The 16,979-nt window shown below is 34.9% G+C and overlaps 2 protein-coding genes across 2 annotated transcripts; both read left to right on the top strand.

Moving 5' to 3' along the window:
* Positions 1–551: 551 nt before the first annotated feature.
* LOC141400038 (vitellogenin-1-like) lies at positions 552–1,998 on the top strand. The gene is made up of 3 exons (XM_073979442.1): positions 552–796; positions 853–1,109; positions 1,187–1,998. The coding sequence occupies exons 1-3, from the start codon at positions 553–555 to the stop codon at positions 1,862–1,864; spliced, it is 1,179 nt and encodes a 392-aa protein (XP_073835543.1). The 5' UTR covers position 552; the 3' UTR covers positions 1,865–1,998.
* Positions 1,999–15,259: 13,261 nt separating this feature from the next.
* On the top strand, positions 15,260–16,714 carry LOC141400036 (vitellogenin-1-like). Its single transcript, XM_073979441.1, has 3 exons — positions 15,260–15,533; positions 15,605–15,861; positions 15,937–16,714. The coding sequence occupies exons 1-3, from the start codon at positions 15,299–15,301 to the stop codon at positions 16,594–16,596; spliced, it is 1,152 nt and encodes a 383-aa protein (XP_073835542.1). The 5' UTR covers positions 15,260–15,298; the 3' UTR covers positions 16,597–16,714.
* The last annotated feature ends 265 nt before the right edge of the window (positions 16,715–16,979 follow it).

The following is a 16,979-nucleotide window of genomic DNA, read 5'->3' as shown; positions in this document are numbered from 1 at the left end:
CAAAGTTTCGTACCGAGATTGTTGTAATATTGTGTGTGGCCAGGAGTTCAAAAGCTCAATTCCGAAAATTGTAAATATTGATCCATGTTTTGGAAAGACCTACTATGACACCCCATATGGGCTCTTTTGAAGGGAGTATTATCAGTTGGGATATATTACTCCTGCAGTAAGAGGAAGTGCTTAGTACTTTCATAAACAAAAGGAAACTAATTGTTCTTATTGTTGTGGAGGGTTCAAAAAGTTCGGCCCGACCGAACTTAACTCGGTTTTTACTTGATAATGGTTTTCCAAGTGCAGATTCAACAATCATGCTCTACTATTGTTTTTGCAAGTGGACGTTTTCCCTGTCCGTTATGGTTATATGTAGAATAAGCTTGGAAAATTGTAATTTATATTTAATGATCATATAAAAATTTGTTGTGGTAGTTACTACGTTAACAGCAATAGCAAGTAACACTAAATTATCAATATTTTTAGTATCATTGTGGCTTTAATTTCTCTATATATAAAGATGAGTTCGAGTAGATTAAGTAAATCAATATTCTGTTGAGGATGAAGCTTCAATCAGCAGTACAATTTATTGCCAGTACATTTTTCCTTTGTTCCTTAGCCCAGCAGGGGAAGGCTCAACGTTTTAATACAACTGGTTTGGGAAGTTCAATTGGAGATATTATTCGTGGATTGGGCTCAGAAACAATAAGAGAACTACCAACACCAGAAGAATTGTTTTATACTTCAATTCAAGTTTTAGTTGGTTTTCCTGAACAAACAATTGTTGCAATTATCGATCAAGCATGTAAGTAGAAAGCAAAATGTCAATTTCTAGATTCCTTTAAATCAAAGTTCTTTAAGGTTCCCTTTACTTGGCCTCGGGTGCAATAAATCCTCGTTTTACACCAAATGTTGAGGAGATGTACTTCGAATTGAGAACGTCTTGTAAAAATGTAAGTGTTCCACTGCTAGAAGCTGAAAAACTTGCTGATCTGCCAGAATTTGATATAAACAAAAAGGTTGCTATTTTCGTTAGCGGTTGGCATTCTGATAGCAATGAGTCCTATATTCAAGATTTTGCCAATGCCTATAACTGTCGCGGTGATTATAATTTTGTGGTAAGTTAAAGAGAACACGTTTTTATACACTTTGTATTAGGTAATCGACGAATTATTTATTGTTCTTTTGATTTTAGTATCTAAATACCGCTGCTGCTATACAAACGCTCTATACATGGTCAGCCTATAATACTGAGGAAATTGGTAATATTCTAGCTGAGAGTCTACGCAAATTTACGGAACGTGTACCCGTCGAAAATATCCATGTAATAGGACACAGTTTGGGTGCACAAATTGTGGGCAAAACCGGACGACAATATAAAAACTTAACTGGACAATCCTTGCCCCATATTACTGGTTTAGATCCAGCTAATCCATGTTTCAATGAAGGTGAAACGTTATCGGGTATTTCACGTGGCGATGCTTCATTTGTTGATATAATTCATACAAATCCTGGTGTTGCGGGTATACCAGAATCAGTGGGAGATGTTGATTTCTATCCGGGCGGAAAAGGTCCCATTAAACCTGGTTGTTTTTATTTTGGTTGCTCTCATGAACGCTCACTGTATTATTTTATTGAATCTATATATCCTGAAAATGAACGCAATTTCTTGGCGAAGCGTTGTAATTCATTGGCGAGTTTAGATGGTGAACGTTGTCGTGGATCTGAATCTCCCATGGGATATGCGGTACCGTATGATTTGGCGGGGGATTATTATTTGGATGTAAATGCCGACCAGCCATATGGGCAAAATGCTTCAGATAATGCCATTATTCGACCAAATCAATGTGGTCTGTGTGAAAGTCAACAATAAAAGTTGAAAGCTTTGACACTGTCGTAAATATAGAATATTTATAAGAATATATACAAATTTACCTACATATATTATATATTGAACCTGCACTTTATGTTTATAAGCACTTGTTAATAAATTGTTTTAAAATGAAATGTTATTTGTTGGATTATTCTAAACCAATGTCGTGCTTTGATATTGTTAAAGTTACGAAGTTTTTCGGCAATTCACACACACACGACCCGAACGCAACGAAAGAGCACACAAATGTTTTGATTTGTTTTTGTTTTGCAGCATGCGTGCATATAACGTTACTAACACACTGTCAAAAGTTGCAAATATTGAGAATTTTGTGTGCCCTCTTCTGGGTTGGCTGTGTTCTAAACCGGCGTTTACAAACGACAGTTTTAGGCAGACAATAGCAAAAATACAAATATTTTTCACCAATACATTAGCAAATTTTTATGTGTGTATTCCCAGCAAACCAAATGTCGTATGTCCGACGCGTCTTAACAATTTCGGAAGCAAAATCGTTCAGATTTCATTCCGATTTCTAAACGATTTTCTGAGTCGGAAATAGTTCAGATTTTGTACCGATTTCGGAGCGAATGTCGCCATTAAATTTCCATTCCGAAATTCCCAAGGATTTTCTTCAGATTTCGTTCGGAAATCGGACCGAAATCGATCCGATTTCTTTCCGAAATTATGCCAACCACTTCATACAACTTTCGTCCAGATATCGATTTTGGATACGACATTGGACGTAGCGTCCGAATTTTGTTCCGATTTCGTTACGATGTCGGTACGACTGCTTTGCTGATGCGTCTGCTCAAAGTCGGAAGTTTTTCCGACGCGTCTGATCGACTTCGGTCCGAATTCTGTCCGACATGACTGGGGAATTTTTCTCTCGCTCTCTCTCTGAAGGGAATTTTTTCTACTTCCTCTTGTATTTGGGTTGCAATATTTGTTATAAGCAAGCAGAGAGAAAATAAATTGTAAATGTTTAATTGTTGATTTGCCGACGCTGATGAAGTACGAACTAAAAAATGAGTGTTCGGGCATTGGTTGGTTTATTTTTGTTATGCGTCTTGATACATGATAGTGTTTAAAGATAATTCATAGTGATCCGTTGTATAATATTTGTTTAGTTTTATGAAGTGAGTTAAAGTTAAAATTTTCTCGGTCAAACTTCAACACTGTTTCGTGTAAAGTCATATGTTTTATACATATTGTCAAAGTTAAGTTTCTGAATACTTTTATATCAACTTTTACATGTGAATACAAGTATTTTATATATTAATAACAATTGTTTTACATATGTCGCAGATGCTGTTGATGAACTTATTGTTTTTCACTGTTAAGTAAACATATTGCTTTTTTCTACACGCAGAAAAAACATGGCCTCTCTAACATATGTCCCAAACATATTTTGCAGCAAACAAATATATGTTTGCAACAGTCCCAAACATAACATATGTTTGGGTCATGCAAACAAATATATGTTTGGGTGCAAACAAATTTATGTCAAAACAATTTATATGTTTGAGTGCAAATAATTTAAATGTTTGGGTGCAAACAATTTAAATGTATGGGTACAAACAAATAGAAACCCAAAAGCCACAAAAAAAAAACAAACACATGCACCAGTGGGCGATTACTGAGAGCAAGGGAGCGTAAATTTCAATGTAAAACACTTTGAAATGTATGCTCTCTTGCTCTCTGTAAGAGCTCACTTGTTATCTCTATAATATACACACAAATGATGGTGTTTTTGTTTATTGAAAGGCACAACAACAACAGACACATAGGTACATACAAAATTCCAAAGAAATACATAACACACTTTAATAAAAGAAAAACTGATTGAAATAATTTGTAAATAGTCACACTTTTAAAAAGAAAAATATATAGAAACGTAGTTGAACGCTTCTCCTTAGTTCTGAAATAAAACAAATTTTACTCAAAGTTGACATCATCAGTGGGGAATCGGCATCTGGAATCAAATGATTATGTAATAAATAAATATGGATATACCATATTTCAAATATACATATGTATGTAATTACCAATATTAAATGCGATTTCTTCTTTGTCCAATAAAATAATTCCATTCAACTTTTCGATTCAATTATAAAATGTATTGGGCATTTAATTTACTAAAAATACAATTTCTTTAAGAAAACACAAAACGCTGATTTATTGACTCACTTTACCGTCTTGACGCTACGCTGGCAACTAAAACACTGAAGAAAGAAAAAACAAAATAATTCATACCATTTCTTCTTATCCTCTTCGCCTGCTACGTTGGTTAACAACAACAAAATAAGAAACACACGAGTTTGACGCATACACGCCATCAAAGCACCAAAGCCCCCTTCTTCGCTTCTACGTCTTCTATTATACAATACACACAACTCTTTTTTTATAAAACAGCATTCCGCAGCCGCGAGAGCACTGTTATTACTCTCGTTGACAAACATCCTCTCTCCACCCAAGAAAAAGATGTTCTAACATAAAAAATATGTTTTACCCAAACATATCAAATTGAGATATGTTACAAAATGTTGCAAACATATATTTGTTTGGACCCGAACATATATTTGTTTGCAACCGGTCCCAAACATATATTTGTTCGGATCTAAACATATTTCTAACATACATTTTTCTGCGTGTACCAATTGCCAAAGTGACGCATACATATTTAAAAGCCTAAGATGATATTAAACCTTTAATAATAAATCAGAAATACATACGATAGTTCATCAGAGTACGGGCCGAATTCGGTCCGAAAGTCAGCCAAAACTTCCTAATTTCATAAGACCGATATCTGTCCGAATGTCAGTTAAAAAATCCGTAATTCATACGATAGTTAATCAGAATTCGGTCCGAAAGTCGACAAACACATCCGATTTTCATCGGAATTTCGATCAGAGAACACGTCAACTACTCCATATGACTTTCGGTCAGAATTCGGAGCGAATTCGCATTCGAACTCGGATGTTTCATCCGATTTTGGTTTGCCGGTTTGAGAAAAGTATAAATGTATTGGTGAAAATGGTTTGTAACTTTACTATTGTCTGCCCAACACTTTTGTCAACTCCTATGTAAATATGTTTTCCATTTGATCCACGTTGCCACGTTGACAATTTTGAAAAGCAAAATAGAAGTTGTCATCCCAAATAAAAAACGCCTACCCTTCATAATAGAAAATTTGTGAAGTTATAATTGATTAAGTGAAAGTAGTCGAGTTAAAATTTGGACACATTGTGGTAGGGGTATTATGTTTTTGTGCATTTGTATGTAACATGCAAAAGGCAACGAGATAGACCCGTAGTTCCTTTTAGGCATATACATAGAATCGCTTTCTGAGTCGATTTATGCATGTCCGTCCGACTGTCCATGTACTTTTATAATCAAAGTATAGGTCGCATTTATTGTACGATTCAAATAAAAATTGGGGAATATAATTTTTCTGTCCGATTTGCTAAATTATATTGAAATCAGTTCAGATTTGGATATAGTTCCAATATATATTTTCATCCGATTTTGGAACAATTTTTTGGAGCATCAACACCCTTTTTTGGTGCAATATACATATTACATATTGGGGGTTTGTAAATATCTGGCCTAACAATTAAAACGCGAATATTTACCATCAAAAATAGTATTATTGTTTTCTTAAGTAGTCTCAAACATGATTTATACACTTTTTCATGCGATCAAACAAATTGTTGAAGCACTTTTTCCACTCCGGATGACACATCAAGTCCACGTTTTGTCCGATCAAACAGGCGCTGCACACTGGTCGAAACACCTGATCTAGCGGCGCGAAAGTCAAAAAATCGAACTATAAAATTGCGAAATATTTTCCATTGTATCGATTACAGACACTTTGCAGACAAAGATTTTGTTTTTTCATTTTTGTTGTTGTAAATATTCACTCAGTTATTCACTATCAAATACAAGAGTTTTTGTTGCATCAGATTTTAAAAAATTGTAGCAAAAAAATTAACTTCATATTTGTTTAAATGTTAAATAAAATCGTAATGAAACTGGACAAGATTTATTAATTAAATGGTTTTATTTAGCTCACCCCGTTTGTTTTATTTATTATTTATTCTTGGGTCAAATTTAGTAATTCAAATTTCACCCTCTTCCTGTCAACCGATTAATCTGAAATTTTGTATACACTTTGGATTTTGGTGACAATACAATTATATTTATTCATTATTATAGCTGATGTCCTTAGTAGCCAATGCTACCTTCTTATTAAATTTGTATTTACTACTAGTTAATGTAAATAAAATAAAAAAAAAACAAGTGAGCCAAGGCTATAGTCGGGTCGGGGCCGACTATGTGATACCCTACACCACTACCCTTGTTCATAAGCTTTTGACTAATAAAATTCAAAATATTAAAATTGGGATAGCTTAGCGCCTTTGCTCTGAATGTCTTCATTAACGCAGGTCTATTTTTTGAAACGCATTTAAGTGCATCGACAGTACAACCCAAATAAAAAATGGAAAAGTGGGATGTATGCCAACCATCAATAGGCTTCTTTCTGTGTTAGACCCCCATCAACCCCCAAAATTTCGTGAGGATCCGATCAAAATTTCGTAGTGTGATTGCACAAAAATGAAAAAAGGGATTCATTACCGACTATTGCGATATCTCTGTTGTTTGACCACCTATGACAACCTACTTCACATCGTTGTAAAGGTGATATTTTCTACTTTCCTTGACAGGTTTTGCTTTCGATATACCTCCTACAGAAGGGAGATATTAACTTTGAAATAAAACGTTGGCCTTTTTTCCAAATATTTTTTTTTTTTTGTCACATTCCGACCCCTGAATAATATCCGACCATTATCAAAAATCAAAAGGTTTTTTCCTCTGTGGGACCCCCAATAACACCCAAAATTTCGTGACGATCCAATTAAAATTGCGACCTGTAGCGTGATTTCCAAAAAAGTGGAAAAATGGGATGTATTACCGACTATTGCGATATCTCCGTTATTTGGATACCTACGCCAACCTGCTATACATCATTGTAATGATGGGATTTTTTACTTTCGTTATCAGACATTGCTTTTGGAAGGTCCGGAACCAAAGCTGTGATATTCGTCATTATTATTAAAATCGCAAAAATGAAAAGTTGTGTTCTATTAGCGGCTTTTGCGATATCTTCGTTGTTTGACCACCTACGACAATCTACGTAACATCGTTGCAAAGGTGATATTTTCTACTTTCATCACCAGGTTTTGCTTTTGATATACCCTTTTTAGAAGCAGAGATATTCGCTTTGAAATAAAACGTTGAGTTTTTCTCCAAATAAGTTTTTTGCCCATTCCGACCTCTGAATATTATCCGACCATCACCAAAATCAATAGGCTTCTTTCTCTGTAGGATCCCCATTATCCCCCAAAATTTCGTGACGATCCGATTAAAATTGCGACCTGTAGCGTGATTACAAAAAAATGAAAAAAATGGGATGTATTGCCGACTATTGTGATATCTCAGTTATGTGGCCACCTACGCCAACCTACTTTGTATCAATGTATAGATGGGATTTTCGACTTTCATAGTCAGACTTTGTTTTTGGAAGATCCCCAACCGAAGCTGTGATATTCGTCATTATTATTAAAATCGCAAAAATAAAAAGTTGGGTTCTATTAACGGCTATTGCGATATATTCGTTGTTTGATCACTTACGAGAACCTACTTTACATCATTAGAAAGGCGATATTTTCTACTTTCATGGCCAGGTTCTGCTTTTGATATATCCCATGTTGAAGCTGAGATATTCGCTTTGGAAAAAAACGATGTCTTTTTCTCCAAATAAGTTTTTTGCCCATTAAGACCCCTAAATATTATCCGACCATCACCAAAATCAATAGGCTTCTTTATCTGTGTGACCCCCATTAACCCTCAAAATTTCGTGACGATCCGATCTAAATTGAGACCTGTAGCGTGATTTCCAAAAAAGTGGAAAAATGAGATGTATTACCTACTATTGCGATATCTCCGTTATTTGGTCACCTACGCCGACCTAGTTTACATCATTGTAAAGATGGGATCTTCTAATTTCACAGCCAGGCTTTGCTTTTGGAAAGTCTCCAACCAAGGCTGTGATATTCGTCATTTTAATTAAAATTGCAAAAATGAAAATTTGGATTTTATTAGCGACTATTGTGATATCTTCGTTGTTTGATCACCTACGAGAACCTACTTTACATCATTAGAATGGCGATATTTTCTACTTTTATTGTCAGGTTTTGCTTTTGGTATACCCCGTACAGAAGCTAAGATATTCGCTTTGAAAAAAAACGTTGTCTTTTTATCCAAATAAGTTTTTTGCCCATTCCGACCCCTAAATATTATCCGACCATCACCAAAATCAATAGGCTTCTTCCCCTCAGGGACCCCCGTCAACATCCAAAATTTCGTGACGATCCGATCAAAATTGCGACCTGTAGCGTGATTACAAGGTTTAGATGGACAGACGGACAGACGGACAGACGGACAGACGGACAGACGGACGGACGGACGGACTGACGGACGGACACACATAGCCAGATCGACTCAGCTCGTCGAGACATTCATTTTGATATATATAAGTATGGATCTACGACCATTATTTCGATGCGTTACAAACTTTTTGGCCAAAACCAACTTATAATACCCTCCCCACATAGTGGTGTAGGGTATAATTATTCATTATCATTATAAATTCAAGATGGCGGCCGCTACAAAATGGCGGATAACGTAGGTTTTATCAATCCCATCAATATGGGTATCAAATGAAAGGGCTCAACAAGCTCAACAAACAATATACTATAAAAAATTGAAATTCAAGATGGCGGCCGCTACAAAATGGCGGATAACGTAGGTTTTATCAATCCCATCAACATGGATATCAAATGAAAGGGCTCAACAAGCAGAATACAATATACTATAAAAAATTTAAATCCAAGATGGCGGCCGCTACAAAATGGCGGATAACGTAGGTTTTATCAATCCCATCAATATGGGTGCCAAATGAAAGTGCTCAACCAGTAGAATACAATGTACTATATAAAATTAAAATCCAAGATGGCGGCCTCTACAAAATGGCGGATAACTTAGGTTTTATCAATCCCATGAACATGGGTATCAAATGAAAGGTCTCAACAAGTAGAATACAATTTACTATGCAAAATTTTAATCTAAGATGACAGCCGCTACCAAATGGCTGATAACAATTTTTTTTATCAATCCCACCAATATGGGTATCAAATAAAAGGGATTGACAAGAAGAATACAGTGCACTATACAGTACATCTTATACATCCGAAAGCCATACAGTTTCCAGCTAAGTACAATTACAGGACGGCTGAAAGAAGAATGTTGGCTTTAATACTATCATGGGCTTCTACAATACATAAAATGCAGGGCAGCACTGTGGATCACGTAGTCGTATACTTAGGTGCGAAGCTGTTTGAAGAAGGTCAAGCCTACGTGGCTCTTAGTAGAGTAAGATCTTTGCAGGGACTACGTATAGAATAGTTGGACTGCAATAAACTAACGGGCAAGAAACCTTGCAATAATGAAGCACTAAACGAATTAAACAGAATGCGAAATAAAAACTAAAAACTAGAAAATAAAAATAGGTAAAAAAACTTTTTAAGTTAAACGGTTTTATGTTAAACATACATTGCAATGTTTAAGTCCATAATTCCATAATTCGTAGACAATTGACGTACCCCACGGTTTTATTTTAGTCTAGTCTATGCATATGTTTACAATTCCCACGACTGTATCTATTTTATTATTTTTTGGTTTTTAGTACATTTTTCTTAAACATTGCAATGTATGTTTAACATAAAACCGTTTAACTTAAAAAGTTTTTTTAACCTATTTTTATTTTTAATTAATAGCAGAGTGTGTGATTTAAATTATAAAAATTAGTTTGGGGTCTGGAGGTACTTAGTTATATAGCAATAAATTTTTAAAAAAATTGAATTTTTTAGTGTTTTTATGGTTTTATGGGTTGGACTCTCTGGATACGGAATAACCACATTAGGGCTGCAAATATTTGCAAATCTTTTGATGACTACACTTTTAAAATAAGGGATTTTGCATGACATTCATACAAATTTAGCTGTGCATTTGTATGGGAGCTAAATCAAAATATGGACCTATCTTGAGAAATGTTTGCAAGGAGGAAGGAGTTCTGCCCCCGGAGACACTATAATACCATATTATAGCTAAATATGTTATTAAATATGGGATAACAAGTAAAAATTCAACGAATCGGGGGTACCATAAAAGGGGCTACATCGAAACATAAATCCGTATTGAAAATGTTTTGTAAGAAGATTTTATACGCAGTGAGAACACGGAATGCCAAATTACAGCCAAGCTGGTTTAAAAATGTGGTCATGATATTCAAAATACCTTAAATAGGGAGGTACGGTTACATGGGGGCTATATCAAAACGTGCACCTATGTCCATAATTTTTGGTGGAAATATTTTGTGACCACTAGGAACCCTAAGTACCAAATTACAGCTAATTTGCTACCAAATTGTGGCTTACATCCTCAAAATACCGAAAATCGGAAGGTAGCGTTATATGGGGGCTATACCAAAACATTAGCCGATATTGTTCATATTTGGTCCATTACACTGTGACACAAAATGGAACTCAAAGTCTGGGGGGTGGAATATTTCTTTTGGATACGAAAGTCCTTGATGAGTATACTAAGAACCCAAAAGGAAATTTTCGCCATAAGTCAAGTTTGTGAGATATCGCGCGATAAAGTTTTTGATTTTTTCCCTATAATACTTGGTAAAATAGCTCCATATCACTGTTTGGCGTTGCTGTAGCATCATTTTGAGATGACATGTCTTCAGTCAAATCGATTGGCGAATCTTTTTGTAAAACATTTCATTCTTCTAACTCAATGACTTTCATGTCCTTTTCGTCCTTTATTTTTTGAACCGTAGTGAAAATACCACAAGATGAGATTTTTCAGCATCCAAATATTCTACAAAAATGTTGCTCAGACAATTTTAAGTACGGTTCACTTTAGCAACTAAACGATTTTGTCCCGTTTTCATTGTCCTTTTGGTTTTGGTTCAGAAATGAACTATGTTTTTTTTCTGTATATTCGTCATTGGTTATTTATTGGTATGTTGATATAAGAATAAACATATATGTATACCGTTAAAAAGTTTATAGAGTTGTCAATCAAATGTAATTAATGCGTTGATTGAAACTTTGCTAGTTGCAGTGTTAAACCAAAAAACTCGTTTTCTTAAACCGTTTTTGAGGAAAATATCAGTACGCGCAAATATGGAGATCAAAGGCTGGGGGCGAACAATTCTTTTTGGCGATGAAAGTCGATGAAGATAATATTACGAACCCGGAAGGACAGTCATGCCGTAGGTAAAACTTTTGAGCTATAGCGAAATGAATTCTTTCTTGACAAACTATACATACCTACATGACAAAACGTACATGACAAATTTGATCGCGCGCCATAACTCCGAAGTTTGACCTACGGCATAACTTTTAACGGTATACATATATGTTTAATTGGTTACTTAAAACCGGTTCAAAAATCGGTTTTAATGTCGGAATATCCGGATCAAGAATTGAGATTACCGGAACTATCCTCCAAGAAAATTTGTTATTAACGTGTTCATCATTACATGAGCTATTTGTGGTAAATATTTCAGAAGCACCCCAGATGTCTACACAAGCAATAACCAATTCTTATGTCAACATACCAATAAATAACCAATGACGAATATACAGAAAAACAAAACATAGTTCATTTCTGAACCAAAAACCGATTAAATATCAAAAAGGACAATGAAAACGGGACAAAATCGATTAGTTGCCAAAGTGAACCGTACCTAAAATTGTCTGAGAAACATTTTTGTAGAATATTTGGATGCTGAAAAATCTCATTCTGTGGTACTTTTACTACGGTTCAAAAAATAAAGGACGAAAAGGACATGAAAGGCATTGAGTTAGAAGAATGAAATGTTCTACAAAAATATTCGCCAATAGATTTGACTGAAGACATGTCATCTCAAAATGATGCTACAGCAACGCCAAACAGTGATATGGAGCTATTTTACCAAGTATTATAGGGAAGAAATCAAAAACTTTATCGCGCGATATCTCACAAACTTGACCTATGGCGAACATTTTCTTTTGGGTTCTTAGTATACTCATCAAGGACTTTTATCTCCAAAAGAAATTTTCCACCTCCCAAAAATGCTGCTGCACAGTGTTATTACCCACAGGTACAAGCTGAGTTTGTGCAAAATTTCATTGACCTATCTCAATTCGTTTGCAAGTTATTAATTTCACGCCGCTAGATTAGTGCTTTCGACCACCGTGCGCTGGTTTGAATCGATATATGAGAGCTCACATTGTCATGATGCAGAATGATTCGTGTTCTTTTGTTCGTTTTTCGAATTTCTCAGGAGGCTTCAGACAAACAAATTGTAGTGTGCCACTCAGAACTGACCGTCCTACAATTTTCAAGCCGTATAATCGCCACACCTTAAGTTTTGCCGAAGAAACAGGCGACCGTTTGCTTCGATGTGCTTCTTACATGAACAACTTTCGTTGGATTTGGCTCGCTTTCGAAGACCCAAGGTGTCTATTCCTGTTTTGTTTCGAGCTCCTTAGCATAGATCCAAGATTCGTCGTCTGTGGCGATCTTAAAAATGTCGTTTGAAGCAGCGTGATTGTTTTTATTCACTATTTCTTTGCACCAATCCCCAACATCCGTTTTTTGAGCGATTGTCCAATTTTACTAGATCTAACGAGAAAAATCGATTTTTGGGGTCAGGTGTTTGCACAATATCAAATGTTAGTTGGTGGAAGAAATGCCCAAGGATGCCTCTATCTCACGGTATTTAACATGGCGATGTTGCACTGTCTGTTCACCCACGGATTTTTTTGTGGGACAATCGCCGATGTTAGTCGACCCTCACGACCATCGTTTTTGGCGAGTGTCGACCACGATTGAATTCATTAAACCAATTTTTCATAGTGCTATAGGATGGCCCTTTATCGACATACAAAGATTTAATTTGATCGTGATTATCCACGTCGAAAGTTGTGAAAAATTATCGGTCGAAAATGTTCACTAGTACATTAATTTTTTTTCAAAGTGATTTTTTCAAGTCATTGTAAACAACAGAAAACATGGTCGCACAGTGGTTCAGAAGTCGATTTTCCTTGTTGTCATCGATTATTAATTTCTATATGGGATTCGATAGTAAACATATTGAAACTAAGGAAAGCAAAAAATTATATCAAAATATTGGAAGGTGTGGGCGTGGCGTGCTCCTAAAAATGAAAAATGTTTCCCAATTTTGAAAAATACGTAATTTTTGCAAATTTCTGGAGAAAGAAACATCTATTTCTCATAAACTATAAAAAATATTCTGTTCTGTTTTTTGTAGGTAGGTAGGATTCTTGTCGTTAAGAACCGTTTCAAAAATTACCGTAGCGTTTACACGAAGTGAAATTTTAGTGAAATTGTAAATGTGGTGGACTAGAACTTTTAGGGAACAGTTTAGAACATTGTTCCGTTATCACAGAATGATGGCCTCTCGGCCTCTTTGAGCCCATATATACTTTTTTCACGGCCCGTTCCGTCCGTTTAACACTTCTTTAAAATTTTTGAAATTACATGGGTAAAAACATGTGTTCCTTACATACCATTTCCCATATAATACTTTTTTTTTAAATAGTTATAAGAGTTTTATGAAAACCCAAGGAGTTTTTTTTCAATTTCGGAAAAAATTTTAATTTTTTGAAAAACAATATTTGAACAAATTTTTTAAACTATTTGTTCCAATCTTTTTTTTAATTTTTTTTTTGTATTTTGTGGGTTGCTTATATGTGTTTGAGCTGTTTTAAATAGTTAGAACATACATATGAAAAACTCAATAACACTCATATTTTCATGCAAAATATGAAAAAACCTCAGATTTTTAATATTGGTCTTGAATTCCTCTGCAACTGCTGAACCGAATTTTGTGGCTTTTAATATGTCAAAAAGCTGAAAGTGTTATCTGGTGAACAAAAAAAGTATTATGAAAATATCTCTATCCGTTCAAAAGTTACAAAGTTTTGAGCAGGAAAAAACGATTCTGAACCACTGTGGGTAGTATGTCAAACTGTCCTGAGTACGTTTAGGCTAAGAAAGTTTTCGTGCAGCCCTCGCATTTGACGAAGGGTAACATTATCAGTTTGAGAGTTGGAAAACAAACTAAAACAAGTAAAACATTAAGTTCGAAAACAATTGTTATACCCTTCACCATAAAATATTCTCAACTGAAATGGAATTACAAGTTTCCTGTTAGGTGCAAAAATTGTTCGACCACGGATGCACTAAATTACTAAATTAGGTAAAAAAGTGTATCTAAAAATGTCTTCAATCTGTTGGTACCTTTATATGGGGGATATACCAAAACCTGGATCTATGTGGACGATTTTTTGTCGAATTACAGCTGGTTCGGTTAAAAATTCTAGCTAAAATCCATAATAAACCGAAAATTGCAAAGTACTTATTTTCGGTGGAGAAGTTTCGGGATCACCGAGAACCTCAAAATATCAAAAATTGTAGCTATAATCGACTTTTGGTGGAGAAGTTTCGTGACCACTGAAAACCTAAAGTGTCAGATTACAGCTAGTTCGGTTAAAATTTGTAACTAAAATCCTCAAAATACTGAAAATCGGGTTGTACCGTTATATGGTGGGTATTCCAAGATATGGACCTATATTGACGATTGTTAATGGAGAAGTTGTAAATTACAAACAGTTCGGTCAAAAAATGTAGCTAAAATTCTCAAAATACCTTAAATCGGGGGCTATATCAATTCTCTATTGGAAATTTTTTTGGTTATTGGGAACATCAACCATAACTCAAAAGTTCGGCTCAGAGTGTTCTGAATTTATCCAAAACGTATTTTCACCCCCAAAAGGGGGTTTCCGATCTCAGATCTTGAGCTCCATTTTGATGTATATTGTTACTATGATGTCCTATTAAAATAGGGTTTTGGTCACAAAAATCGAATACTTTATCACTGAATAAGGATCTTTCAGGCAGATAGTGAAAAGAAAAAGCCCGTTGTTGTTCCTTAAAAAAATTTTAACAAATATTCATAAAAAATCACAATTGTAACTTCATTGTTATATTTATCATGATATTCACCATGAAATAGTTAGCGTGAGCATTTAACTTTGTGTTTTATCTACACTATCGTATCATCAGTTCTTCAAACAATCGGCTATTCTTTTATAATTGTTACCTTTATAGAATTGTCTTTTACAAAAATGAATAGAACAAATAACAAAACATGTGAATCATTAAACATCAGTTTCATATAAAAACGAAGTTTTAGAATTGTTCCAAACCGCAATAGTTCACGTTAATATCAAAATGATCGGAAGGAAATTTATTGGCGCAATAGTTTTAGTTTGTGCTATTACCACCGAAGGCAATGCACAGTCCATGGATTTTAATGGTATAAAAAATTCGGCCGTTAACATGATGCAGGGTTCGGGTTCTCAAGGAGAAAAGAAAATACCATCTCCTAGTATACTGTTCTCTACACCAATTCAAGTTTTATTCGGTTATCCAGAACAAGTCATGTTTTCGGTTCTCAATCAAGCATGTAAGTAAGGACAGGGACCAATAGAAGTATTGAAAATATTTGATTTGTTTAATTATTATTTTTTATTTAAGGTTCTCTTATCATGACATCGAATATAAAAAAGCCTCTCGTTACACCAAAACCTGAAGAGATGTATTACCAGTTGAGAACATCTTGTAAAAATATAACCGTTCCCCTGCAACAACCCGAAAATCTAGTTAATTTGCCGGAATTTGATATTAATAAAAAGGTGGTTATTTTCCTAAGTGGCTGGGCAACTACAGGCAGTGAAGATCATATTCAAGAACTGGCCAATGCCTACAATTGTAGAGGAGATTACAATTTTGTGGTAGGTTGACGATCCACTTTTAATTTTGAACTCAATTTAAAAATGTGGAAATGATTTATTTTTTTTATTCTCTAGTATTTAAATATTGCAGATAAGATTGAAACCCTCTACATATGGTCAGCATTAAATACTGAAGAAATTGGCAAAGCTGTGGCTGAAAGTCTAAACAAGTTAACCTCATCTGTATCCATAGAGAATATTCATTTAATTGGTATTAGTTTTGGAGCTCAAGTTGTTGGTGCAGTAGGGCGAAAATTTAAAGAATTAACTGGTCAACCGTTGCCACGTATTACTGGATTAGATCCTGCCAATCCTTGTTTCAATAAAAATTCTGGTATACATCGTGGTGATGCTATGTTTGTTGATATAATTCATACAAATCCTGGTGTTTTGGGCAAATCGGAGCCTTTGGGTGATGTTGATTTCTATGTGGGCGGTAAAAAACCCATACAACCAGGATGTCTTCAATTCAGCTGTTCCCACCTGCGGTCAGTTGATTATTATATTGAAACTGTATTACCGGGAAATGAGGCAAATTTTATGGGCAAACGTTGTGATTCGGTGGAGAGTTTAAATGCTAATCACTGTGATGGACCTGAGCATCCTATGGGCTATTCAACACCACATGATGTGGAGGGTATTCATTATTTGGAAGCGAATGCCCAACGGCCATATGGTCAGAATGCTCCAGCCAACGCAAATGATCATCATTGTGGACATTGTGGAGATGAATAAAATAATTTGAAATATTGTGCAAATGTTAAAAAGCTTATATTTTTTCTAAATTATAACTAAAATGTAGAAAAATATTGTTACTAATAAAAGTGAACATTGAATAATTCGTCCGGGTTATGCTCAGCTATTGTTAAAATTCTTCGTTTAGTAGTAAGTCCTAAAAACAAAGAACTAGGCGAGAACCTTTGTATCATGAGCCAAACGCACCTGTCGTTTATGTTGCTTTTGCAATCCTGAGTGGTCTGTTGCCAAGACCATACGCCGTAGTTAAGCTTGCACACGCAGAAAAATATATGTTAGAAATATGTTTGGATCCAAATATAAATTTGTTTTGGACTGGTTGCAACCAAATATATGCTTGAATCCATTTAACGGTACCTCCC

This window comes from Musca autumnalis, unplaced genomic scaffold (assembly GCF_047663935.1).
Source record: "Musca autumnalis isolate F117 unplaced genomic scaffold, ASM4766393v1 scaffold_3, whole genome shotgun sequence".
Lineage (NCBI taxonomy): Eukaryota > Metazoa > Arthropoda > Insecta > Diptera > Muscidae > Musca > Musca autumnalis.
The sequence above is the reverse complement of the archived record's forward strand: the minus strand, read 5'-3'. Positions and strand labels throughout refer to the sequence as shown.

Excerpts from the sequence above, each read along its gene's own strand:
- LOC141400038 (XM_073979442.1), top strand. The coding sequence starts at position 553 with ATGAAGCTTCAATCAGCAGTACAATTTATTGCCAGTACATTTTTCCTT. Across the intron at positions 797-852 it reads TGCAATTATCGATCAAGCAT|GTTCCCTTTACTTGGCCTCG; the intron begins GTAAGTAGAAAG and ends AAGTTCTTTAAG. Across the intron at positions 1,110-1,186 it reads GCGGTGATTATAATTTTGTG|TATCTAAATACCGCTGCTGC; the intron begins GTAAGTTAAAGA and ends TTTTGATTTTAG.
- LOC141400036 (XM_073979441.1), top strand. The coding sequence starts at position 15,299 with ATGATCGGAAGGAAATTTATTGGCGCAATAGTTTTAGTTTGTGCTATT. Across the intron at positions 15,534-15,604 it reads TTCGGTTCTCAATCAAGCAT|GTTCTCTTATCATGACATCG; the intron begins GTAAGTAAGGAC and ends TTTTTATTTAAG. Across the intron at positions 15,862-15,936 it reads GAGGAGATTACAATTTTGTG|TATTTAAATATTGCAGATAA; the intron begins GTAGGTTGACGA and ends TTTATTCTCTAG.